Source organism: Hippocampus zosterae, chromosome 10, assembly GCF_025434085.1.
Source record: "Hippocampus zosterae strain Florida chromosome 10, ASM2543408v3, whole genome shotgun sequence".
Lineage (NCBI taxonomy): Eukaryota > Metazoa > Chordata > Actinopteri > Syngnathiformes > Syngnathidae > Hippocampus > Hippocampus zosterae.
Genome location: NC_067460.1, coordinates 3,916,919 through 3,942,747, shown reverse-complemented (window position 1 = coordinate 3,942,747; position 25,829 = coordinate 3,916,919). Strand labels below are relative to the sequence as shown.

The following is a 25,829-nucleotide window of genomic DNA, read 5'->3' as shown; positions in this document are numbered from 1 at the left end:
TTGTGGTGCACTGAAAACAGAAAAGTAGAATTGAAACCCTTTGGAGTGTGCACGTACGCATACGACACAAATGTTTTGCATGCTGAGGGCAAGAAATGAATTTAGCATCACACATGACAAAATATGACTTTCTCCAGTGTTCATAAGAAGACGACAAGGGGATGGAGCGGTTCCAGTGCGGAAGAATTCGACGTGAGCCCACAGAGCCCTGACTTCAACCCTGTGGCAACTCCGCATTAAAGGGGAAGTCAACGCAAAATGGCCGTCCCTTGAGATGGACAAAAACGGGTAGACTTTTCTGCTTAACTCATATTCCACAAGTGAAATATTAATCTGAATGCCACGTTAAGTTTAGTGGGGCTGCATTGAACATTTTCTTGGAAAGTCAATTTGGGGGTTAATTTCCCCTTTGAAGGACTGAAGGCTTCCACATTCTGCCAGGTGGTTACGATTGATCTATTTTGCATTCAATACTGATTCGATTGAGAAAGCGATGGCAAGCAAAAGAAAACAAATCTTTATTGAAGATGAACTGTTAGATAGATTTAAATATATGCGTGAGATTCTTACAAAATCAAAGGCAAAATTCTTCATGGCATTAGATTGATCATAAATGGTGGGAATTGAAATTTTACAGACAGACAATTATTGTTTGTTTTTTTCGAAGCGAACAGAGGTCACACTTCACAACACTGTTATTAGACGACATATCCTATCAAAAAAAAATAATGCAAATAAATAAGACGGCATTGCACCATTGTTAAGCAATCTTTTTCAAGTACAAATATACGTGTCAGAAATATGTTGGCAGTACATAAACACAAAAAATGTAGTCCCGCTCTCCTCACACACACACACGCACACACACACACACACACACACACACACACACACACACACACAAAGAAAGAAAAAAAAACCTAAAATCAACAAATTAAAAACAAACATGTGGCCCCAAAACAATAATGTAATGGTCCTCCAAAATACCGAAGGACAGGGGAAACATTCTTTCTATGTGATGGCTAATCCACACAATGACGCATCGTTACAAGTTTAAAAATTATTTATTAACAGAATGTACTTTGGAAAACCATCTTGCTTCTGCTTTGAGCACCAAACATTATCTTAGTGACACAACAATCCTGATTTCTATTTTCACTTTAAAATGATTTAGTTTGGCATCCAGGAAGTGCTATATGTGTTTGATCTTGTCTTTATATTCACAGTGAAGAAAAGCTGAAAGCCAAATCGCTTTCTCAATATGTTGATCTAATCATTAACACTGGACCATGCGACTCCTCACTCCATACTATATAAATCCTTTTTTTTTTGTTTGTTTGTTTCTGCGTTACTGTATGTTTCACTTCCTCAATCTCACAGCCGGCTTCCTGCAGCTGTCACATGAGCAACACATTCAGCGTAATTATTATTTTTTGCATCTGTGGTAAAGGTTGGAAGGTCAAATCATTGATCAAATCAACTTCTGGAATGAAAGCCTTTTTAAATGCGTTCATGCATGTTAAGGAACTCTTTACGAAAAGACAAAACCATTTGCCAGAATGGACCTTAAGTCAATGATCCAACCAAACATTGAGAAGTATTTTTAGGAATATTTCCTTTGCTTTGGTGATATATGAATATTTATCTTCCATCTTTTGAACAGTGGTAGAGTAAATGTGTGTTGTTTTTTTTCCACACACATTTTGCTCAGTAAGTTTTTTTAGTCTTCCAGGCGTGTGTGTGTGTGTGTGTGTGTGTGTGTGTGCGTGCGTGTGTGTGTGTGTGTGTGTGTGTGTGATTACAAAATAGTGATGACACACTCTCACGCCCATCTGGAGGACTCCAGCTATAGTGATGATTTAAAAAATGACTGACTGGGTGTACAGTATTTCAGTTACTTATTGGCTCATGCAGATGGTGGCGGCGTGTCTTTCTCCAACATTCGTAGCGTTTGACGGATGCCTTTCTCCACCCTTCGGAAATGAAGCTTTTTCCAAAGGCTCTGCTGCTGTTGACGTCCCCATTCCAGATCCCTGAGGAACACCTGCACAGGAGAGGGGTCACATGACTGCCAATGACAAACAAAGTTACGTCACCTTATCAAACAACAATCTTGGCTCATAAATGTAATTACTTTGCTAACAATAACGTGACAGGGTGCTTACAGGCAATAAGTTTGAATACTTTGGACTGCTACAGGAGGACTTCATGACATTGTTGACTTCCTGTGCAAGTTTAAATTTACAAATGCAGATGTACTGAAACAGGTGATTGGTCTGTTTGATTTAGATGTGTAGCCATCTGTGGCTAAATTCCAGCCCAAAACAGTTCATGGTCGGACGCAATCCATTCAGGGGTGCCCAGTCAACCTGTTATTTGTTCGTCTTTAGAAGCAGGATGTTAACACTTTCATGCACAAACAATACAGATTTTTTTCCCTCAATTATTTTTACTTATTTATTTATTTTCCGTCTTTAGGCATGAAAAAAAAATAATGGCAATGGGTGACAACACACAACGGTCCACTTGTAGTGCTTGATGCACAACTGTGACATTAAGATGAATTAATATACGAGAAACAAGATGTAAATAGCTTTCCACTCTAGTAACCGCTGTCCTCGAAAGGGTTAAATTGGCACATTTCAACATCTGTTGCCATCATTAAAACCTCTGTTAATGATTAATTTAAAAAAAAGATAAAATCTTGTCCCACCGCATTGTTTACACCTTACATTTTTTCTGGTGATATCACTTGTTCTTCCTCAAACCCATTTATCAGTGATATCGTGAACATCATTGAAAGGAATATTTCAAGTATTTCACATTTTTTACTTGCTCCTTTAAAACGCCAGGTTCAGAGTCACTGCGCTTCAAGTTTAAAAAAAAGTTTGTCTGGATCCCCTGGCCTTATTTCATGAATCATTGAGTCAGTGCCTTGAACATTTCTGCAGGCACTCTGAACAACGCTAAATAAAGCCAACAAAGATCTTTGATGACATGTGTCAGGAGCTAATGCAGGGATCTGAAGACAGGTAAGCCAATGTCATGTGTGGTGCTTTTGAACATAATACCTTGACTGCTGGACAGCAAAAATTTGAAGAACACCAAGTTGTTTACTCTTAACTGTGATGATGATCACAATTGCGGCAGAGAACGTTCGGGTGGAGATTTCTGCCTGTGACCGGGAGTTAAAACTCCACATTCACATTTGCGTTATCCATCTCATCTTATCACAAATTTTCAGTCTCACAAGATTTTGTTACACATGCATAATGGCGGTTCAACCAAATCATTTTCATGCGGTATGTGAAGAAAGGAAAACATCGATCGGAATTTGCCGGCTACTTATAAAAGTTACAACGCTGACTTCCATCCGAAAATTGAGCTGGAACGGAGAAAGGAGGAAAAAGCTAAAATCCACGTTTCTTTATTGGAGCCGATGGCTACATTCCCATGCAACTCTTTTTAGGAAAAAACTGTCGTTGTCATTTACTCGCATTGATTGCAACATTGTTTCATCTGAACTCCTCTGGAGTGATTCATGCAATTTTGATATTCTCAACTGAGAATGACTTTGAGGTCAAGTCCATGGCTCACAGAACTTACAAAGGAAAAGTGCTACTTTATTGATGGCATTTCTCGACCCCACGTCTTTGTGTGAGTCACCTTTTCCCAAATTAAGATTCTTAGGTTCAAACTTGATGATGACATGACTGATGATCATTTGGAAGTGTGCTTCATTATGTCACTCAGTACACGTTTTCAGAATACAAAAAAGTACAGTTTTACGGACAAGTCACACCGACTTGAGTATTTTCATATCAAGAATACTTAATTTTAAAGTAATCATTTTTTATCATTTGTCTTAAGATGTTATATGAACCTGCCAAGGCACGCTCCCTTTCTAAAAAAATAAAAGAAAAGTAAATATAGATTCATAAATCCACCCATCCATCAATCAATTTTCTCATCTGTTTAACCTCTCAAGAGTCGCAGGGCGTGCTGGAGCCTATCCCAGCGATCTTTGGGCAGTTGGTGGGGTACACCTCGAATCGGTTGCAATTTAGAGTGTTCCATCAACCTGCCATGCGTGTTTTTGGAATGGGGGAGGAAACCGGAGTACCCGGATAAAACCCACATAGGCACAGGGAGAACATGCAAACTCCACGCAGGAAGGCCGCAGTCGGAATTGAACCCTACACCTCTGCACTGTGACTGTCTCATCAGTCGACCACCGGGCCGCCTCCGTAAATACATATTGTATATATTTTGCATTTTTACAGAAGGGTTTTGACTAGAACAACTGTAAAAGTGACACCGCACCTTGCCGCAACTATTCTTAGGAATGACATTGTCATATTTTTGTCGGTGCATTTTGTAGGTGAGAGCAGGAGTTGGATGTGGAATGGGAAATGGAACACATTAGTCTCTCTGTGGGCCAAAGAGGATGGCAAAAAAAAAAAAAAGTTGTATCATGACAATGAAAGGAAAAAGTCAGTTAATCCACAATTCCTTGCTCAACAGTACCTGTATATTTGTTGTGGGAGTTTACCTTAAGCTGCTGCTTAACTCGCTCCCTGTCCCAGGAGGATATGTTCTCACGAATCACACTGAGAATGGGGTGCCAGTCCTCTGAGAGGTCAGAACCTTCAGTGACAGCAGCCAACACCCGGACTCGCTGCCCACTGCCGTTGTGGCGCTTGGGAATGCCGCGGACATACAAGGACTGCTTGCCAACATCACTCAGAGGGTTTAGGTACAAACTACACAAACAGACAAAAACAGTTTTAACCAAACAGTAAAAGAACACTATTGCTTATGTTGGAACAAAATGATGACTCCTAACCATATTTTTCACCTACCCTGATCAATATGATGTCTATCTGTGGAACCATCTGTTTAGTATAGCTTAGCTACATTTGAAAGACAATTGGGTCCAAAATAGCTCAACGTGAGTCAATTTTTTTGCGTTGAATAACCTGCAAAGCTGCCTATAAATAATCGGGTTGTTTTGCACAAACCTCCAACAACTCATTTTTGCACAAAACAAGGCAACAAAAGAAAAAGCAAGCTGTTTTGTGGGTTATTCATTTGACCAAACTTATTGGGTTAAAAGAATAGCCCAAACAGTTGTGTTATTCCTTTTTTGACGCATATTTTTTTGGCGGGAGGGGGGGGGGCACACAAATGTTTTGAGTGAGTAATTCTACAAGCTAAACTATATTATGATATTGACTCAGTAACTACCACACTTTCACAGATGCAGACATGTTTCACAATGACTGAAAATAGTGCATTCAGCATGATGGTTAGTAAAGATAAAGGTACAGTATGTTCGTACTGTTTGAACTAAGGGCAGAATTAGACGCTGCTGGACCGACTCTTACTGCACAGTGTGAATGCTGGGATGTTCCCTGCACACATCCACTATGGCCAGAGCTGCGTTGTCTCCAATACTGTTATAGGCAACGTTGAGCTCCTGGAGTCCAGTGTGCTGCTGAAGTTTCTCAGACAGCTCGAGGGCCCCTTTGTCCCCTAAGCCCGTGTGCATGAGGGACAGATGCCTCAAGGACTGGTTCTCCGGAAGGGCTTCCAGAAGAAGGCAGGCTCCAGAGTCTAGCAGTGGGTTGTCACAAAGTCTATAAGTACAGACAGGGAGAGAGTCAGACATGGATGCTATTCAATTCATGGTCATGGGGACAAATTAAGACACTGATGTCATGCTGACTGGGGAACCGATTTTGCGATCCAACATCTAATATGATCAGATGCTCAAGTCACGATGATAAACTTCATGTACCGTATTTTCGGCACTATAAGGGGGAGTAGAAGGCGCACTTTCAATGACTGGCCTATTTTTAAAAGTTTTCATATCTAGGGCGCACCACATTATAAGGCGCATGGAATAGAAGCTACAATAATGTTTGTTTGTTGTTTTTTTTTTCTCTTTCTCCTTTCTTCTTTCTACATACATTCTTGCTGCTGGAGGCTGTAAATTTCCCCAGTGTGGGACGAATAAAGGATATATTATCTTATCTTATAATGGCTGAGGTTGTGTTATGCATCTAGATCAGGGGTCTCCTACCTTTTTTGCCCCACGTACCGGTTTATGTCAGACAATATTTTCACGGACCAGCATTTAAGGTGTGGCAGATAAATACTACAAAATAATATGGTAAGAGCTGCATGAACATTGTGGTGCTTTCGAGAGATAATAATATACGCGAGTAGCGTCTAATCTGGCCGCAACACTCTGATCGCTATGGTAATGTTTAATGCCTTCAAAATACGATACAATGCAAATTCAAAGTGCATAAAAATGTCAACTCACCGCAATGCTGAATCAGTGCGAGCCCCGAGCTTGATTTTCTGCAACTACGTGGTCCCATCTCGGGGTAATAGTGAAGTGTGTGCTTTATGTTGAGTCTACTTGTAATTTTGTTTTAGTCGCCGTTGCTGCACAAAACCTCCGCCTCACACAGGTAGCTTGTCGGAAATAGCAACAGTACTATTGTGGCAATCTCAGAGTATTCAGCCATAACTTGATTCCAGAACACCGGCAGAGTTGTTGTCTCAAACGTACTTTTAAGGCCGCCGTCATCTGCGATCTCCAGCAGTTTATTTAACTCATTTAGCTAGCTCTGGCATTTTGTTTTTAGCGTAATCAGTCACGTGACGCAGAAGCGTGGTTTAACGTGGGTCAAGAGTGACACAGACGGGTGTAACGGAAAATCTGGTAATTTTTCAAAATAAAATATATTTCGTATTCCAAAATAAATACAACGGAATTAATGTAAATTCTTATTGTGCGGCCCGGTACCAAATGCCGTGCGGACCGGAGGTTGGGGACCCCTGATCTAGATGGAGCTACGCTAAAGGGAATACAATACAACATAATACAGCTTTATTTATTTATATAGCGCTTTCACAACTGCTGCAACTGTAACAAAGCGCTTCACAGAACATTGAAAATACTACGTGCAACAAATCAGAATATTGATCCATATATAAAGCGCATCGGATTATAAGGTGCACCGTCGGCTTTTGAGAAAATTGAATGTTTTTAGGTGCGGAAAATAAAGTACTTTTTCCATCAATCCATTTTCTGTACTGCTTGTCTTCATCACACTTACCACTCATTGTCAAGCATTCAATACTGTACTTATATTCTGTAAAGGATTGTACAAATAGTGTGTAGTCGGAGGAAAAGTCCACCCTATCAAGGTCTGATTGAGAAAGTCAAACATGCTGAGGAATACGAATGTGATTTTACTCTGCGGAATATGGTCTCAAAATGTTCCACTCAAGCACCTCCTAGGTCTTGCTAATACAAAGCTCACTAACCCTGATGTTTTAAATTTTTTTGGGAAAAAGTCATCTTTACCTTCCGCCACCCCAAAACTTGAATTGCCATCGGTTTTGAGGACACATTTTTCACTTGGAATAAAGATTTAATTCTTGAAAAACATGCAGCATTTGGCATTTCCTGCTCTCCTGCTAAAAATGTGCATAAAACAGTAATTGAGAGATTGTCCATCCTGATGGATTTCAGCGACTTGACACATTTAGTCAAGAGACAAGAAATGTGTTGAAGGGTTGTCTTACTGTAGCACTCTAACACAACTTTTGGAATCCAGAAGCAGATCTCTCAGGAAGATGCAGGAGTCAGGGCCAAGGCTATTAAACTGCAGACTGAGGACAACAAAGACAGACAGGGGCAAAAATCACAACAAACACAGCATATCCATGCTGACTGTTTTGCGAGCGTCATCACAAGTCAAGTCGTAACCCAGAAAGTGCTCATCTTCCGAGTTGTTAAAAAATAAGGACAAAATTGTTTTTTACGCAACAAACAAAATCTAGAAATCTAGATCAACAATGACTTTGTCTGTCTTTACTTTTAGTCCTTAGCAGTAACATGTCCACTGTCGCGACCAGTTTCCGGTGATGACGAATTATGTGACACGGCGTAACAGGAAACGTGAGTTTAAAGAATGACTGATGGTGACATGCAGAATACTGTTTGGTCAAGTTTGGTCAGTGAATAATTAGTAGTTAGAGTTCCTAGGGTAACGTATTGGCCCGAATATAAGATGGCCCTGATTATTAGACGACCCCCTCTTTTTCAAAACTCAAGTTTGAAAAAAGACTTTTTGAACACCAAATTATTTTTTATCCAAAAATAATTACAGTACATCTGAAACAAATGATTCTAACAATATACTTGAGAGAAAAAGCATGTTACTTTGTCTCATTCAAATCTTAATATCTGACCATTTAAATATGTAAACTAAAGTGGAATCACCACCTCCGTGAGTCGTCACCTTACCGTGGTGGAGGGGTTTGTGTGTCCCAATGATCCTAGAAGCTAAGTTGTCTGGGGCTTTATGCCCCTGGCAGGGTCACCCATGGCAAACAGGTTCTAGGTGAGGGGCCAGACAAAGCACGGCTCAAAAGATGATAAAAATAAATGGATCTAGGTTTCCCTTGCCCGGACGCGGGTCACCGGGGCCCCCCTCTGGAGCCAGGCCTGGAGGTGGGGCTCGTTGGCAGGCGCCTGGTGGCCGGGCTTACACCCATGGGGCCCGGCCGGGCACAGCCCGAAGAGGCAACGTGGGTCCCCCTTCCCATGGGCTCACCACCCATGAGAGGGGCCAAAGGGGTCGGGCGCAATGTGAGCTGGGCGGCAGCCAAAGGCGGGGACCCTGGCGGTCCGATCCTCGGCTGCAGAAGCTAGCTCTTGGGACATGGAATGTCACCTCTCTGGCAGGGAAGGAGCCCGAGCTGGTGTGTGAGGCAGAGGATTTCTGACTGGATATAGTCGGACTTGCCTCCACACACAGCCTGGGTTCTGGTACCAGTTCTCTCGAGAGGGGTTGGACTCTCTTCCACTCTGAAGTTGCTCACGGTGAGAGGCGCAGAGCAGGTGTGGGCATACTCATTGCCCCCCGGCTCAGTGCCTGTACATTGGGGTTCACACCGGTAGACGAGAGGGTTGCCTCCCTCCGCCTTCGGGTGGGTGGACGGGTCCTGACTGTTGTTTGTGCATATGCACCAAACAGCAGCTCAGCATACCCACCCTTTTTGGAGTCCTTGGAGGGTGTGCTGGAGAGTACTCCTGCTGGGGACTCCATTGTTCTGCTGGGGGACTTCAATGCTCACGTGGGCAATGACAGGGATACCTGGAGGGGCGTGATTGGGAGGAACGGCCACCCCGATCAGAACCCGAGTGGTGTTTTGTTATTGGACTTCTGTGCTCGTCACGGATTGTCCATAACGAACACCTTGTTCAAACATAAGGGTGTCCATATGTGCACTTGGCACCAGGACACCCTAGGCCGCAGTTCGATGATCGACTTTGTAGTTGTATCATCGGATTTGCGGCCGCATGTTCTGGACACTCGGGTGAGGAGAGGGGCGGAGCTGTCAACTGATCACCACCTGGTGGTGAGTAGGCTCCGATGGTGGGGGAAGATGCCGGTCCGTCCTGGCAGACCCAAACTTATAGTGAGGGTTTGTTGGGAGCGTCTGGCGGAATCCCCTGTCAGAAGGAGTTTCAACTCCCACCTCCGACAGAGCTTTTCCCATGTTCCGGGGGAGGCGGGGGACATTGAGCCCGAGTGGACCATGTTCCGTGCCTCTATTGTTGAGGCGGCCAATCTGAGTTGTGGCCGTAAGGTGGTTGGTGCCTGTCGTGGCGGCAACCCCCGTACTCGCTGGTGGACACCAGCAGTAAGGGATGCCGTCAAGCTGAAGAAGGAGTCCTATCGAGGCTTTATGGCCTGTGGGACCCCAGAGACAGCTGACGGGTATCGACTGGCCAAGCGGACCGCGGCTTCGGTGGTCGCCGAGGCAAAAACCCGAGCGTGGGAAGAGTTCGGTGAGGCCATGGAAGCCGACTTCCGGACGGCTTCGAGGAAATTCTGGTCCACCATCCGACGTCTCAGGAGGGGGAAGCAGTGCACAACTAACACTGTGTACAGTGGGGATGGGGCGCTGCTGACTTCGACTCGGGAAGTTGCGAACCGGTGGGCAGGGTACTTCGAAGACCTCCTCAACTCCACCAACACGCCTTCCTTGGAGGAAGCAGAGCCTGGGGATGGGCTCTCCCATCTCTGTGGCTGAAGTCACCGATGTTGTTAAAAAGCTTCTCGGTGGCAAGGCCCCAGGGGTGGATGAGATCCGCCCGGAGTTCCTCAAGGCTCTGGATGTTGTGGGGCTGTCCTGGTTGACACGCCTCTGCAACATCGCGTGGTCAACAGGGAGAGTGCCTCTGGATTGGCAGACCGGGGTGGTAGTCCCTCTTTTTAAAAAGGGGGACCGGAGGGTGTGTTCCAACTACAGAGGGATCACACTCCTCAGCCTCCCTGGTAAGGTCTATTCAGGGGTGCTGGAGAGGAGGGTCCGTCAGGAAGTCGAGCCTCAGATTGAGGAGGAGCAGTGTGGTTTTCGTCCCGGCCGTGGAACAGTGGACCAGCTCTACACCCTTAGCAGGGTCCTTGAGGGTATGTGGGAATTCGCCCAACCAGTCTACATGTGTTTTGTGGACTTGGAGAAGGCGTTTGACCGTGTCCCTCGGGGATTTCTGTGGGGGGTGCTTCGTGGGTATGGGGTACCGAACCCCCTGATCGCGGGCTGTTCGGTCACTATACCACCGATGTCAGAGTTTGGTTCGCATCGCCGGCAGTAAGTCGGAATCGTTTCCAGTGGGGGTAGGACTCCGCCAAGGCCGCCCTTTGTCGCCGATTCTGTTCATAACCTTTATGGACAGAATTTCTAGGCGCAGCCGAAGCGTTGAGGGGGTCCGTTTTGGGGGCCTCAGTATTACATCCCTGCTTTTTGCAGATGATGTGGTGCTGTTGGCTCCTTCAAACGGGGCTCTCCAACTCTCACTGGAGCGTTTCGCAGCCGAGTGTGAAGCGGTTGGGATGAAAATCAGCACCTCCAAATCTGAAACCATGGTCCTCAGTCGGAAAAGGGTGGAGTGCCCCCTCCGGGTCGGGGAGGAGATCTTACCCCAAGTGGAGGAGTTCAAGTATCTTGGGGTCTTGTTCACGAGTGGGGGTAGGAGGGAGCGGGAAATCGACAGGCGGATCGGTGCAGCGTCTGCTGTGATGCGGACGTTGTATCGGTCTGTCGTGGTGAAGAAGGAGCTGAGGCAAAGGGCGAAGCTCTCAATTTACCGGTCGATCTACGTCCCAACCCTCACCTATGGTCACGAGCTATGGGTCGTGACCGAAAGAACGAGATCCCGGATACAAGCGGCTGAAATGAGTTTTCTCCGCAGGGTGTCCGGGCTCTCCCTTAGAGATAAGGTGAGAAGCTCAGTCATCCGGGAGGGGCTCAGAGTCGAGCCGCTTCTCCTCCACATCGAGAGGAGCCAGATGAGGTGGCTTGGGCATCTGATTCGGATGCCTCCTGAACGCCTCCCCGGTGAGGTGTTCCGGTCATGTCCCACCGGGAGGAGACCCCGAGGAAGACCCAGGACACGCTGGAGAGACTATGTCACCCAGCTTGCCTGGGAACGACTCGGGATCCCCCGGGGAGAGCTGGAAGAAGTAGCTCGGGAGAGGGAAGTCTGGGCTTCCCTGCTAAAGCTGATGCCCCCGCGACCCGGCCCCGGATAAGCGGTAGATGATGGATGGATGGATGGAAGTGGAATCACATTCGTAAATGAATGGCTTCTGGTTTTTGAAATGTAATTTACATCATAACTTCGCCTCAGCTGCCGGTTAACCTGGCCGATCTTCGACCCACTTTTCTCCAGATTGTTGCTACGTTTCTCCATTTTCTGTTATCTCCTCTATAATTTTCTTCTCTTTTCTTTCTTACTGCTATTTTTATTTTTATTCTTCGTGACAGGTGTTCACTTTAGCCTTGGGAGTCCGAAGTTCAGCATTCGCTTCAATGATATATGATGCCATTTAGCGTCGTGAATGAGTATAATGTCTAGACCCCGAATATAAGATGACCCCCACTTTTTCAGTCTTATTTCAATGCAAAAAACACCGTGTTATATTCGGGCCTATACGGTACTTGTGAAGGAGTAAGTGATGTTGTCGAGATCAATGTTTAATCAAAATGTATAGTTCTTAGTTTTAAAATCTTGTCTTTTATTTTTTTTAGATAATCATCCAGAAAAGAAGAAACAGAACATGAAGAAAAACATTAGTTCATTATTAGTTAGTGCGCATCACCCCCCAAAAATTTAATGAATACAAATCACACCATTCCCAGTCAGTGAAATGCATCAAGATCTTGACTGCAAACAACAGAAAAATAGAAACGTTTCAGTTTCTCTCACTTGAGGTTCCGAGTGTGGCGGAAGGCAGGCGACAATATGCGAAGCATGTCCTGAGTTAGGAGACACGAAGAGAGGTCCAACTCTTCCAGTTGATAACTGCGACAAGACAACAATGGTATTTCTTTTAAAACGTATTATTATATGCTCGTCCCTCATCGTCACAATATTTAGCCCACGTGCCAAATCTAAAAAAAAACAAACAAACAAAAAACTTTCAGAAAGATAAGCGTCAGATTTAATTGGAATACCGTATTTTTTGCAGTATAAAATACAGCTTTTTTTGCAGCTTCAGATTATAAATCGTAGCTTCAATGAATGTCTTATTTTAAGATTGTTTTCATACATAGGGCGCACCGCATTTTAAGGCACATAGAAGCTACAATAGTGGCTGCGCTATGCATCCTTGAGATATGGTGGGTGCTACAGGGAATACAATACAATACAGCTTTATTTATAGAGAGGCTTCAAAACCGCTGCAGCTGTAACAATGACAGCTGGTCGCCAATACGTACATGAAACATAAAAATACAAATAATATTACCAAACAATAAATGAAAGACAAAAGTTACGAAAACAATTGGTTCAACAAAAAGGCACTCAAACCTTGTATGCTCACATCCACAAGGGGCTAAATATTCTTCGAAATCTTGCTTGTCTCCTTCCTTTGTTTAGTCAGTAGTTAATTATGCTTTTGGTATTAGCTTCGTTTCATAGAGGCTGCGCAGAGCTCACAAAGTAGCTGTCTGTTTGAGTGTGTGTTGGCGAATGCATATGTCAATTAGTGTTGGGCAGAACCCTTTTTGGTTACAATTGGTTCCTGCTAATAATCACCACTAGATGGCACAGGAAGACTAACAGGGAAACAACTCAATGGGGAATTTCAAGAGAGTTACAATCTCTTTATATTCAGCCGATTGGATTATAGGGTGCACTGTTGGGTTTTGAGAAAATCGAATGCTTTTAGGTGTGCCTTATAGTGCGGAAAACAGGGGTAATTTGTTACACACAAAGTGCATGGAGTAGTGATGAAAATGAGCAAAAATTGTATATGCCAAATATTTTGGAAGACGATGCAGTTGGGAGTAAAAAGATAACTCCCGGCTTACCTTGGAGGGGCACAAGAGAGCACAGAACTCAACACAAAGCACTTAAGTGAGGTCATGCGTATGTTGTGGAGGCGGATGGTTCTGATTGAAGCCAGGACCTCTGCAGTCAGTCTGGGATTTTGAAACTCGTACAGAAGGACCAACAGATCCATCAACTCCTCTGGTGGCTGTGGCTTGTTGATTTCTAGCATTAAAAAGAAAAAAAAAAGCAGCGAAAATTCAATTTGTTCGTTTAACTTTTTCATGGCGACTAATCGCTCAACTGATTGCACACACAAATCTATGGTGGGTTAAATGTCCACGGCTTAATATAGTTTGCCTACATACACACAAATTAAAAGTATTTGTAATTGTTTACATAGTTCGACAGAGTTAGACCGATTAAGAATGAAAAAAAGGGTGAAAAAAACTGTTAAAAAAATTTGTCTTCTGCTTCCATAATCAAACTGTTAGCAGAGTCGCTAAACAGCACGTGCAGATTGGCATCCTTCTGCCTAGCATCCAAGAATGACAAGTTGAGCGAGGTGTTTCCATCAGCCATGTATCGGCGTGTTTTATTGAACAGGTGGAGAGAGAAAGAAAGGAAAAGGCGTGGCCCTTTTTATAGGGCTGACTACGTCACTCACTCTGAAACAAAAGTCGAGCTATACTGGCTCAGTCGGAAAAGGCAATCATACAATCCCAACACAAACATTTTTCAATGCATTTTTTCTCTCTAAATGTCTTTTTTCCCCCAACAGTATGAGTACATACTACCAACAATACTGGTTCTTTTGTGTGTATTTAAGTTGGCAAAGATCATCACAACAGTGTTAATATTAATTCTATATCAATATTGGGCTCCAGCACAAATTCATTTTTGGCGCGGGGCATATTTTAGTTACCGTTTCACTTGGAGGGCATCTATTACTGAAACCATATAAAGATGTGAAGACTAACTGTTGATTCAACTATTGTTTAAGTTACAATCATGAGGGTTTACAAGAATTATGCTTTGAATACATCTCTTATTTATTACAAATGAGACTTTAACATTTTGGTAGACATTTTAGAAAGGACCATGGAAGTTGACATGTTTGAGCTGCTGTCGCGGGCCACATAAAATGATGTGGTGGGCCAGATTTGGCCCCCGAGCCCTGAGTTTGACACCTCTGCTCAACAGATTGATTCCGTGACCTAACCCCCATTGGGACTTTTGAAGTTGAGAGGGTCATTAACCCTTGCGCCATCCATAAGCTCCCAGCCTCCCTCCAAGTCCACCACACTTTTCATGTCTCTCTCCTGAAGCTCCCTCAGCCGGCCCTGAGGAACATTCCTGGGCCTCTTGGTCCCTCATCTTCAGCCCAAATAAAGGACCATTTGGTCACACAGGGCTGGGCTTGTTTTTCTATATATAAACTTGAGTTACTCAGTTACATGATGTCAGAGTGTTAAGCCTTCTATGCCCCGCTGTGTCCAGACCTGCTCTGTTTGTTTACTTTGATTTTTTTTTTTGAAGATAACAACTTTTATTTCGTCACTTGTGTTTCCTGTCTGCTTCTGGGTGTCATGTTTTGTCTTGATTGTATTCCAGCTCCAGCTGGCGTGAAGGGCGTTTACCTCCAACAGGTGTACCTGTGCCTATTTTCCTCATTAAACTGAGCCTTGTATTTAAGGACTTTGACTTCTGCTTCTCCTTTTCAAATTATTGACCTTGCTCGCTGTATTGTTTCAAGTGTTGTGATCTTGTTCATAGTCGCTCTTGTTTTAGTTCCTTGTTTCATAAGTATTTTTGTCATGCAGTTATTTGTTCTTCATTTTGGTTACATGTGTTTGGACTTTGTCATTTTATTTGTGTATTCTTGATAAGCTTTAGTACCTTTTGCAAGATCTTTTTGTTTATAGGTTGTTTTTCCTGGCATTTTGTGACTAGCAATTTAAATGTATACTTTTTTAGTGCGATTTTCTTTAATACATTTTTTGTAATCACACTCTGTCTGAGCCTGTATTTTGGAATCCAAAAACATTGGGTTCGGTCCCGAATGTAACACTGGGTCCAAATTGTGCTCCTCACGTGACATGAATGTGGCTGTAATGGGATACTGTGGGCAAGTACTTTGCTGTCACTACTCTATTTCAGACAGAGACCCAAATCTACTGCTTTTGCAGTTTATGGATAAAAAAAAAATCCAACTTTGTTAGAACCCCAATCTGGAACTACAGGACTGACGATGAAAATATTTTCTTTTAGATATGAGAATTCCTTGACCCCTGAGAGTGTTCGTGTGAACCGCGTTAATGTAGCAACATGGTGGCAATCTGAGTGGGGAAAAATGGAATATACACTTTAAACAGCTCTAAAACATCAATAAATGCATTTAGGAAACAAAAATATTCATTACGAAATGAAACGAGTGATTCTACTCCTCCCATTGCTCTTTTAACAAATGAATGTTCCATCTGCCCTGCATAAGTGGAGTTTTTTTAGAGCTAGCAATTCTCTTTGAAATATCAAAATAATTTTGATACATTGATTTGGAGAACCCCTCGGAATTTTATCCCGCAGAAGCCTATTGGCTGATTGTCAGACAAATTTTTAGCTGAAACTTGTCTGACAATTGGAGAAAGGGTTCCCCAAGAAGCAGACAAATCCAAAGAGTCAAGGGGTTAAGAAATAATGAAATTCTACTATGTTAGTATAATTTGAGGACATTTTTGTGAGCAGATTTAATTTCAATCGGCTATCACACAGAAACGTTCGCCCAATAGGCAGTCCCCACCCCCACACAATATCTCAATTTCTCCGGAATATAACCTCCAATTTTCCAAATTTGTTATGTGCTGTTGTAGCCATTCCATTTCTCAGACTGTCATTCATGGAAAATCTCGTCATACTGCTTACTTGCCATTAAACCCTTCAATTTACAGATTAATCCTTCAAAACATGATTAGTCCTGAAGGGATTTGTGCCAGCAGAAGAAACATGAATAATCGCCTACTGCAAAACATATTTTGCATTCATGACATGGAGGAAGTAGTAGTAGTCCAGAACATAGGAAAGGTGTTACTCACCTCTAACAAGGTATTTGCGAAGAGCTCGGGTGATCTGGACCACAGTGGCACTCTGGATGCTGCATCCGAGTTGCTGAAGGAGCATTCGGTTCCCGTAATGCAAGAGTCCACCCATGAAGATGGGATAGAGTTCAAAAGACGGACCCTCACTCTGTTGTTTTAATGGTGGACCATGCACTCCCAAGAGGCTTTGCTCGACTTGATCCAGAACGTCCTCATTGTAGCTGTCTTCCTTGCGGAAGAGCTCGGCGGCCATCGTCCGTGCAATGTTGCCCTTATTTCGAGTGCTGATTTTCTCATAAAGCTTCGGAAAAAGCTTGAGCAAGTTGAAGACTGCAAAGATTCGGAGTGGGATGAACTTGGAAAAGATATTGACAATGGCACTCACGTCTTCGCTCGCTTGACCAATGGCCACAGACACCTGCTTGGTGAGCTTCTCCAGAGCTGATTTATTCTCGCCTAGGACCACATAGAGTGCCGCCAGGTACTCCTGCATGGCCGGAACGGCAAATACATATCGCCTCTCATCATGTTCACAGAGTTCCATGGGTAAATGCTTGCAACTTTCAACACAGGGAGCCAGAAAAAAGTCAAGCACATCAGTTCTGAAAACAGCCAGCTGGCGAAGCTCCTCATCCGTCTTGGTCGTTCCTCCGATCCACTGTTCCAGCTCTTCCGCTGAAAACGAGGTGCGTTTGTATGTCACGCCTTCGTAGGCCAGCTTGCCGACGGTGCGGACGACGTACAACATCAGAGAACTTTGGAGATCCTGACCGGGTTCGCTTGCCGCAGCAGCTTTGCCCAGTACCTCCCCTCCAAAGTTGAGCCTGAGGAAACTGGTGTATATTCCGGTCAGCGTCCGGATGGGTGCCATGGCGTCAGTGAAATGCAGGAAGTGCAAGGTGGCGCATGTGAGCCAGCAGTAAGAAGGCAGAAAGCAGGCTGCGGCCAGCTGGCTCTCCCTTTGGAGATTGAGGTAGAGCAGCTGTACGAGAGCTTGAGCGTCATGTGCCTGCGCAAGTTCCCCGCTCTGCTGCAGGAGGCGGCTGGTGAAGTAGGCACGCTGACGGTTGGGGTCGTTGAAGCCACAAATCTGTGCGTAGCGACTCACGTATTTCGATGGGATGCGATCCAAGGCGGACAGTCTGGTGGTCACCAAAATACTGGCCTGAGAAACATGTCAGTAACAGATGATCAAACATTACAATCAGTGACAAAACTATACTAAGTCACACAGGAAGTCCTGGAGGTTTTTGAATGCACTATAAAATGATCTGCACTCTTTGCAAGCATATGAAAAAAAGCACAGGCCTAGAAAATGGTGAGCCAGGAAGTATCTGGTATTTATATTCATGTTCATGAATGTAGCAAATTCACCTTTGGTGTCGGCTGTACGAAATTCAGAAATCAAATGAAAATGACCATCCATCCATTTTCTGATCATTTTTATCCTCACAAGGCTCGCTGGGGTGCTGGAGCCTATCCCAGCTGTCGTCAGGCAGTAGGCGGGGGACACCCTGAACCGGTTGCCAGCCAATCACAGGGCACACAGAGACAAACAAGTATCCGTGCTCACACTCACACTTGGGGACAATTTGGAGTGTTCAATCAGCCTGCCATGCATGTTTTTGGAATGTGGGGGGAAAACTGAGTACCCGGAGAAAACCCACGCAGGTCCGGGGAGAACATGCAAACTCCACACAGGTAGGCCGGGGCTGGAATTGAACCCAGTACCTCCGCACTGTGAGGTTGACGAGCTAACCAACTGGAATACCGGGCCGCCCTGAAAATGACCATTAAATTCCAATTCAATTCTTAAATTGGAATTGAGTTGGCAAATTGGAACCAGGATTGCAAATTAAATTCAAATTGCACGAAGTCGACTTGGAATCCCACGAAATTCATTATGCAAAATTATGTGTATTTCACAATTAAGTGTTACAGCACAGTATATAAGCCTATTTACAACATGAATTTCATACAAATATTAGTGTCAGGGCTTTATGTGCACTATTCTGAATTTGAGAAAATGGTAAAGTGTAACAAATGTTTGTTTAAATTAACATTAAAATCCTACTCAGATTTTTACAAAAAAATCATTACAATTATAAAAAGTTTTATTTTGAAAGCTATATTGCTAACCTTTCCAACATTAAGGAAATGTGGCAGTCTCTGTACTTCCATTTGCGTATATTCCATTCTTTCTCCCTGATATGTGGGCCACTCCCTGTAATTCACATTCAAGCCAACATCCTGTGAGGTGGAGCTAATTCAAATTCATCATTCAATCGAAACGAATTCTGAAATTCAGAATTTTGCACAGAACTCCTGTGATCAAACCTTCATGATAGTCACATGAGATGAAAGTTTGCTTCCAGGACGAGATCTAGTACAAGCAAGTCACTCACATTTGATCACTCAATATGAATTAGTCTGTACACTTCAGATCATGACAACAAAGATATTCCCACAAAAGAAGAACGTCCAATTTCTAACCAAGGTCCATCTTGGTTGTTTTACCTCAGGGAGAAGATACTTGCGGAGAAGGTTGACGACCACTGCACCAGCGGGCAGTGACTCATTTGGGTCACTGCAAAGTTCTGTGGATCCAATCCGGAAGTCAAGTTTCATCTTTTCCATCCCATTGAATAAGAAGAGAACATCTTTGGCCTGGTTGCCCTCCCCACTCAGTAGAGGGTTTTTTTTCAAGTGGAGGTACTTCCTACTGACAAGGTCTCTCAAGGATGCAACCCTGGTCAAAATAAATCACAAATACCAAAATCAAAACAAAATACATTTGATAAGAACTTTTTCAAATGGGATGGGAGAATCCAAGCTGTGATGGAGTGACCAAAAAAATACAGAAGTGGTGCGAAATTGGAGATCTGCATGGACATACATCCTCCCATACGTCAACCAGGACAACAAATGTTGGATGGAGAGTATGTGGATCCTTGCAACATCACAGTACTGAACTAATGCAGCAAATAATGATTTGATGCAGCACCGGCCTGACCTAAATCTATACATTCTGGTTGAATCGTTTCCTCAAACCTCGGTTTTGAAAATGTTTCATGACTTATGTTCTTATAAGTGTGTACGTGAAACTTCTGTCTCTTACTGGAAACATTTTGCCATTGAAAATGCTGTTTACCGCAAAATACTCATGTGTGGGTGGTTTTTGAGGCAGGCTTGACTGTAAATATTCCTTCAGGCCAATTGGCCTGCCACTACTTTACTTTCTTTCCTTGTCGTGTAAAAGCAATTGAAATTGTTATTTGACATAGGCATTCTCAGTACTGCTCATCTGATTCAGGGTCACAGAGGAGTGTTAAGGAATTTCTTGCTCACTGCAGGTTTTTTGCCCCACACTGTTAGTTGGACCTGTTCAAACGCTCAAAAGAAAGAATGCGGTATGCACCTGAAGGTATGTCCTGCCGACTGTGATCACAATCACTGTTTAGTGCCCCTTAGCCCACCCTTTTTAGGGCCCCTCAGAGGACATCAAGTGAGGAACTGTTATCTCAAGTATCTGTGTTGTTGCCATCGCATTGAAGCTCAGACCGAAGACGATGGTGGGTCGTGGTGATTCGGTCTCACCCCACCACTCCCAACTTTGTTTCCGGGATTTGCATGGAGGCGGATCTCCCCACCACTCATTATCATATTGTCTCTATATATTCCCATGACTATGTTTGTTCTAGGCTTTTTTCGGATGTTATGTGAAACTCTGAGAAGCCTGAATCGATTCGTATGGTGTTGTGATAAACTGCTAGAAAAGACAATGTGGTGTTGGGTCTTTATTCCGCCTTGCGGAGAAATAAAAGAACCTGTGTCCAAGGAGGGCCATAACGAATGGACAGCTCCCCTCCACAGGAGCTACAGCAAATCCCGGTTTCTCTAGAGCAGCTGGTCACCAATGTGGTGCTCACAGACACCAGGCAGACCCCATGAGTGGCCGGCTGGACTGTTTGAAGAATATCTCGCCAATGAGGGGACATTGTTATTTTCCGGGAATATTTTGGAAGTGATTATTTGAAAATGGAAACACTGGCTAAGCTTTAAATACAGTGTATTTTAAAAAAAGTCTCCCATATTGATCTGATTCCTAATGGTGAGAAAGTATTGTGATTTTTGTTTTTGCATCAACGAATATCACTACTGTACTTAGTAATAATAACACACAATAATAATGTTATTTAAAAAGTGTATATCAAACTACCGGTAGTAACTTTCAAATGGATCGATACCCAGGAAGTCTCTCAGTTTCAAAAAGCTTGGTGAACCGTGGTTGAGAGTGAAAGGCGGGGGACTCCCTAGACTGGTCATCAGTAATATTACAGGGTTGACGCAAAGAGACGCATATACGGACAATTTGACCACTAGAGCCTTCTCGGAACCTAACTTGTACCCAGAGAGAACACACACAAGCACATTTACCCACAATACAAAAATGTCTTACTTCGTCAGCTCGCCAAGATCCTCACAAGAAAAGGGAATCAGCAGTTTGAAGTCAGTTAGCGTGGTCCCGGCACACCAATCCAGCACCATCTTCCGCACAATTGTACTTTTACCTGTTCCGACTGCGCCGTACAGCAGCACGTTTAATCCTCGGTCCTCACACTGGTCTCCATTCATTTCAAAAAGCTGCTCGACTGTCAGAGAAGAGCCGGAAGATTCCTGGATTTTCAGGGGGGAGCTGAGGAGTCCCGCACTTTCCTCTGGCTTCCTCTCCAGAATCAGCGGGTCCACGTGCATTGTCTCTGGGCTAAAGTAGCCTCCAAACTGCTTCTCTTCCTGGGGAAGATGGCTGAACCATAGGAACAGCTTCCTCTTGTGGATTTCAGTCACATCTACAAAAAATTAAAATGCAATCTAATTGAAAGCTATATTGGTAAACATGGTCAAATAGTTGTGTCAAAACACAGCATTAATCTATAATTTTTTAACACGGCTTTTTTACTGGATCACAATAAAATGTGCTGGTGTCATAATTGAAGTGTCTTATAAGGGTACCGGTATACAGGGTAATTCACCTTCAAAAGTATTTGACCAGCTTTATTTTTGCTGGCGACTGAAACATTTGGGTTTGACTATGAGGCAAGATATCAACAGTTCAACTTCAGCATGTCCATGAATGTACCAGTACATCCGTCAATGAAGTCATCATTAATTTCCGTTTTTCTGAGGCCGTCTTTGAACGCCTCTCGAGTTGAACGAGAAGAGAGAAGGCACGGAGTCGGATGCAGACGTGTCTGTATTTGTCGACTGTTAAAAGCATAAATAAAGTGTACGTTTTAAAGAAACAGCACCACAGCTCTCCTTTTTCGGAGCTGCAACATCTATATCTATTTGAGCTACATTAGCCTACTATCAAAATCTTTTTCCATTTTCAAACATTCTTTTATAAAGCTCCAGGGAGCCACTAGATGTCGGTAAAGAGCCGCATGCGGCTCTGGCGCCGCATGCGGCTCTGGCGCCGCATGCGGCTCTGGCGCCGCTTGTTGCCGACCCCCGGGCTCATGGCTTTGTTTGATCATATGTGTCTTTTCTCAGCTTTACAACTTAACTGCGTATTTTTCCACTCTTGCGCAGCTCTCTGGTTTTCATGTTGCGCTCACCTCTAACTCGTATAAATGTCGTCTCCACAGGCAAAACTCTAACCTGAAATTGAGTGGAAATTTATTTTTTTATGCAACACGACACACCTGAACAACAACAGCACCAAAAAAAAAACCCCACCTGTCAGTCACGTGGCAATATTTTAAGCTCAAAAGACAACAGTGGGTTTGAAATGAAAAAAAAAGCTGTCTAAAAAAGGTCTTCTAAAATGTACTGGAGCAGGCAATCCAGATGTAAGTACAAGATGAAACATCCCCATCTTGCCTCATACATTTTTTTCTTTTAATTATATCAAACCCAAATGTTTTCAGTCGAAAGCAAAAAATAAGCTTTAGCTTTTTACTGTTACAATACTTTTAGATGCTGCTCAAGAAAAGACAGAATGAGTTGTTCACCTGCTTCTACTGTAGTGGAGCAGACCTTCCTGCAGTAAAATGCACCACCTGGGAATAGACAAACATCCGCTCTTCTCTTCCACTTCCAAAATACGAAAAAGTGACTCAAATGTCTGAGAAAAACACAGCCACATAATTCTGGTCAGTTCAGCAGGAAATCATTGTTCATACACTTTATAGGACGCGCCACTCCCAGAAACCACAAGTGTCACTTGACACATCATGGTCTTGACAGTAAGTCTGATTCAGTAGGATTATGCTTCACATCAGGCACATGCACAGATAGACCCCTTGTGGTGTTCTAGCATCAGTCGTTTTGCCCCGCAGGAGAAAAATGTGCTCTTTGCCAAGAACATCATTTTTTTCTTCATATTCATAAAAACTTAAAATATTTATTTTTAACCCTTTCAGGGGCACCGGTTACTACAGAGGACGGCGTATCATGTTATCAGCTTACAGGTTATCATTATTGGTGCATGAAAGGGTTAAACTCTCCATCAATTCGACCCAAAAGACTTTTGATATCAGATGGCCATTTATTTGAGGTTAAAGGAAATGACAACTATTAATGCTGCTGTTAATAATTTTGGGGGTCCTTTTTGTTGCGTTGAGCACCGGTCCCATAAACGTTTGTGCCACGTACCTGCTTCACATAATGTTTTAAGAGCAGAAAACAGCTGCCAATGTCCTTCTTGCAGGTTGAAACAGGTATTATTAACATACCTGAGACATTGACTGTTGGAATTAAGAGAGCACACCTAATTACCACCCTTTATTTGAACTAAAACCTCTTCAAGGCTGCTCTTTAAGTCATACGCTGTCTTTTTCTATAATCATGACAACTCTCATTGATACAACGCATACCATTGCCTTTTTATTCTGTCAGATACCAGCAGTTCATCTAAGTCCCACAGAAACCAGGCCTATTCATTAACACGCACTTAAAACATCCCCTTCGAGACAGCTGTCACATTGCTTACATGCTTGCAGTTCTGGTGAAGTCAGACAGGTCTGTACACTCATGAAAACAATATGGGCTGGATTTGTGTATGATCCACAAGAGGAAAATTCTCATTAAAATGAGCACCAGGGGAGGTGCTTCCATGACATTCTGAGGGTTGAGACTCCAAAACTTTTTTATTTTTTCTTTGGCCTTTTGCTCTTTTTTTCTCAAAGACAGATGGCATAACTGATGGCAAAGAGGAAAAACACGGTGGTGACTACAGAACTCATACGGGTGACTACAGAACTCATACTGTAAAAATGTGACATGCACCGTTCTGGCTGTTGAATACAAAATGGCTATAAAATGGACAATAGGTCTACCTGCCTCTTGCCAATAACGTACACAACACGTCAAGGTTAAAGGTGGGTGCATACACACGTTTCATTTTGAAAAGTAAATTTACGTACGCTCACTTCTGTGTAAGCTCTGTCAAGCAAAATCAAATGGTTCGATTTTTAATTCCGGCTATTTTTAAATATAAAACTGACCACCTGACTACGAATGCGGGACTTTCCAAACTTTTTTTATAATTCATGTTCTGACAGTGTTTCGCTTGTCAAAGAAGAGATGGAGATTCACAACTCAGTGAAAAGTAGAATAATACACTTGTTGTAGTTCTACTCTATTCAAACTTACCGCGGGAGCGAGGAGTTCATCCTTCTGGTTTGCTACTATGCCAGCGGAAACTGCATGCGGGTTTTAGCTATATGGGAAAACAATAAAAGTCACAGCTATATTAATCAACGAAAAGATCATTTTATCCCGAATTGTATTGTACGCTGGTTCCGAATACACTAGTTAATCCTCACGTCTTCCGACGGTTTCCCCGCGGTCGATTCCATCCGTTATACGAGACGCATTTCTTTACACCCTACGGCTGCTAACCTCTGAAACCGCAGTTGCAATAAGGTCACGTGTAAATGACCTTCTTCTTCACCGTGTTTACATTAACATCTGTCAATTTTAACAGGTATACTGTATACACAGTAAATAGTAAAATCGAGCGACAGCTCGTATATATTGTATATACCAATGTCTTACCGTCCTCTTTATTGTCTGCAACAGAGCACTAACCAGTCGCTGTCATTGATTAGATGTCATTCATTTAATAGTTTTCCTCCATCTCAGTTGTCCTGCTTGAGTCGAATGAACTCATAAAAATGTGCCATTCAACGTCATTCGCTTCCCTAGAAGGAACTGCTTTCACGCTGCGTCCGCAAGAGCTGCTTCAAAATAAAATTGAACGTCGACAAACTTTAATGACTGCGAACTTTACACTTTGATTTATTTTGAAGGAAGAACCATGATTTTTACAGTTTACACAAGATGCTATTGCTCCCAGACAGTACACTGATTTAAAACGGTTCAGCTGTATTTATTTGTGTGTTTATTTATATATTTATCCATCAATCCATTTTCTGAACCGCTTTATCCTCACAAGGGTCACGGCATGTGCTTATCTATTTATTCTTTTTTTTTTATTCTCCATGCTTTTTTTTTTGCTTTGTATACAGCGGTGGTTGTTTTGAATGCTCTAAAATACAGTTGAGTACATACAGTGCTGATAGATAGATAGATAGATAGATAGATAGATAGATAGATAGATAGATAGATAGATAGATAGATAGATAGATAGATAGATAGATAGATAGATAGATAGATAGATAGATAGATAGATAGATAGATAGATAGATAGATAGATAGATAGATAGATAGATACCAGTACGTTATTGTCAGATACAAGATCTGAAATTAATCTTGCATGAAAACAGCAGCATTACCGTATTGGGGTGTGGATTTCCAGAGCATTGACTCAATGTCACAACCATGTCCACTCCCTGTTGATTCGGGGAGTTATTCTGCACTGTTATCAAAATGGTATAATCTGAATACTTTATTACAAATTGGTTATTTGAGGATGAGCAGAAATTATCTGTGTATTTGGTGAAGCATGTAGTTGAACTCACATAGTCCTGGGAGGGGGCGGAGAGGACATTGGTTGTGATTGCAGAAGAAAGGATTTTATTTACCCTGACCAGCTGTACTCTTTTGATGAGAAAGGAAGCATACCAGTGAATCAAATATGGGTTGAAATGCTGAGTTGAAACGTATTGAAGGCCAATGCAAAATCTAGAAAGTTAACTCTTGCATAGTTATTTGTTTGACCCAGATGTTTGGTTACAATATGGGTGAGCACAGTGACTGCATCATCTGGCCCAGTGTATTTCATATGCAAAGTGGAGTGGATCCAATTTGTCATTCACAGATTTTTGTAAATGATGTCGTACGATTCATGATGATGTGAATCCTATGGGCCTGAAATCTTTATATCTTATAGCACACTG

The 25,829-nt window shown here is 43.0% G+C and overlaps 1 protein-coding gene across 1 annotated transcript; it reads right to left on the bottom strand.

Annotated features, from left to right (window-relative positions):
- Positions 1 to 502: 502 nt before the first annotated feature.
- On the bottom strand, positions 503 to 24,692 carry nlrx1 (NLR family member X1). The gene is made up of 12 exons (XM_052078861.1): positions 24,526 to 24,692; positions 24,121 to 24,187; positions 22,479 to 22,591; positions 20,924 to 21,314; positions 18,982 to 19,213; positions 16,462 to 17,629; positions 13,411 to 13,594; positions 12,305 to 12,400; positions 7,606 to 7,692; positions 5,388 to 5,639; positions 4,553 to 4,763; positions 503 to 2,044 (listed from the first exon to the last, which is right to left on the bottom strand). The coding sequence occupies exons 2-12, from the start codon at positions 24,138 to 24,140 to the stop codon at positions 1,907 to 1,909; spliced, it is 2,892 nt and encodes a 963-aa protein (XP_051934821.1). The 5' UTR covers positions 24,141 to 24,187; positions 24,526 to 24,692; the 3' UTR covers positions 503 to 1,906.
- Positions 24,693 to 25,829: the final 1,137 nt, after the last annotated feature.

Coding starts and splice junctions, on each gene's coding strand:
- nlrx1 (XM_052078861.1), bottom strand. CDS start 24,140: ATGAACTCCTCGCTCCCGCG. Junction 13,595..16,461: donor TCGCAAATACCTTGTTAGAG/GTGAGTAACACC, acceptor TTTTAATGCTAG/AAATCAACAAGCCACAGCCA. Junction 4,764..5,387: donor CCCAGCATTCACACTGTGCA/GTAAGAGTCGGT, acceptor CTGTTTGTGTAG/TTTGTACCTAAACCCTCTGA.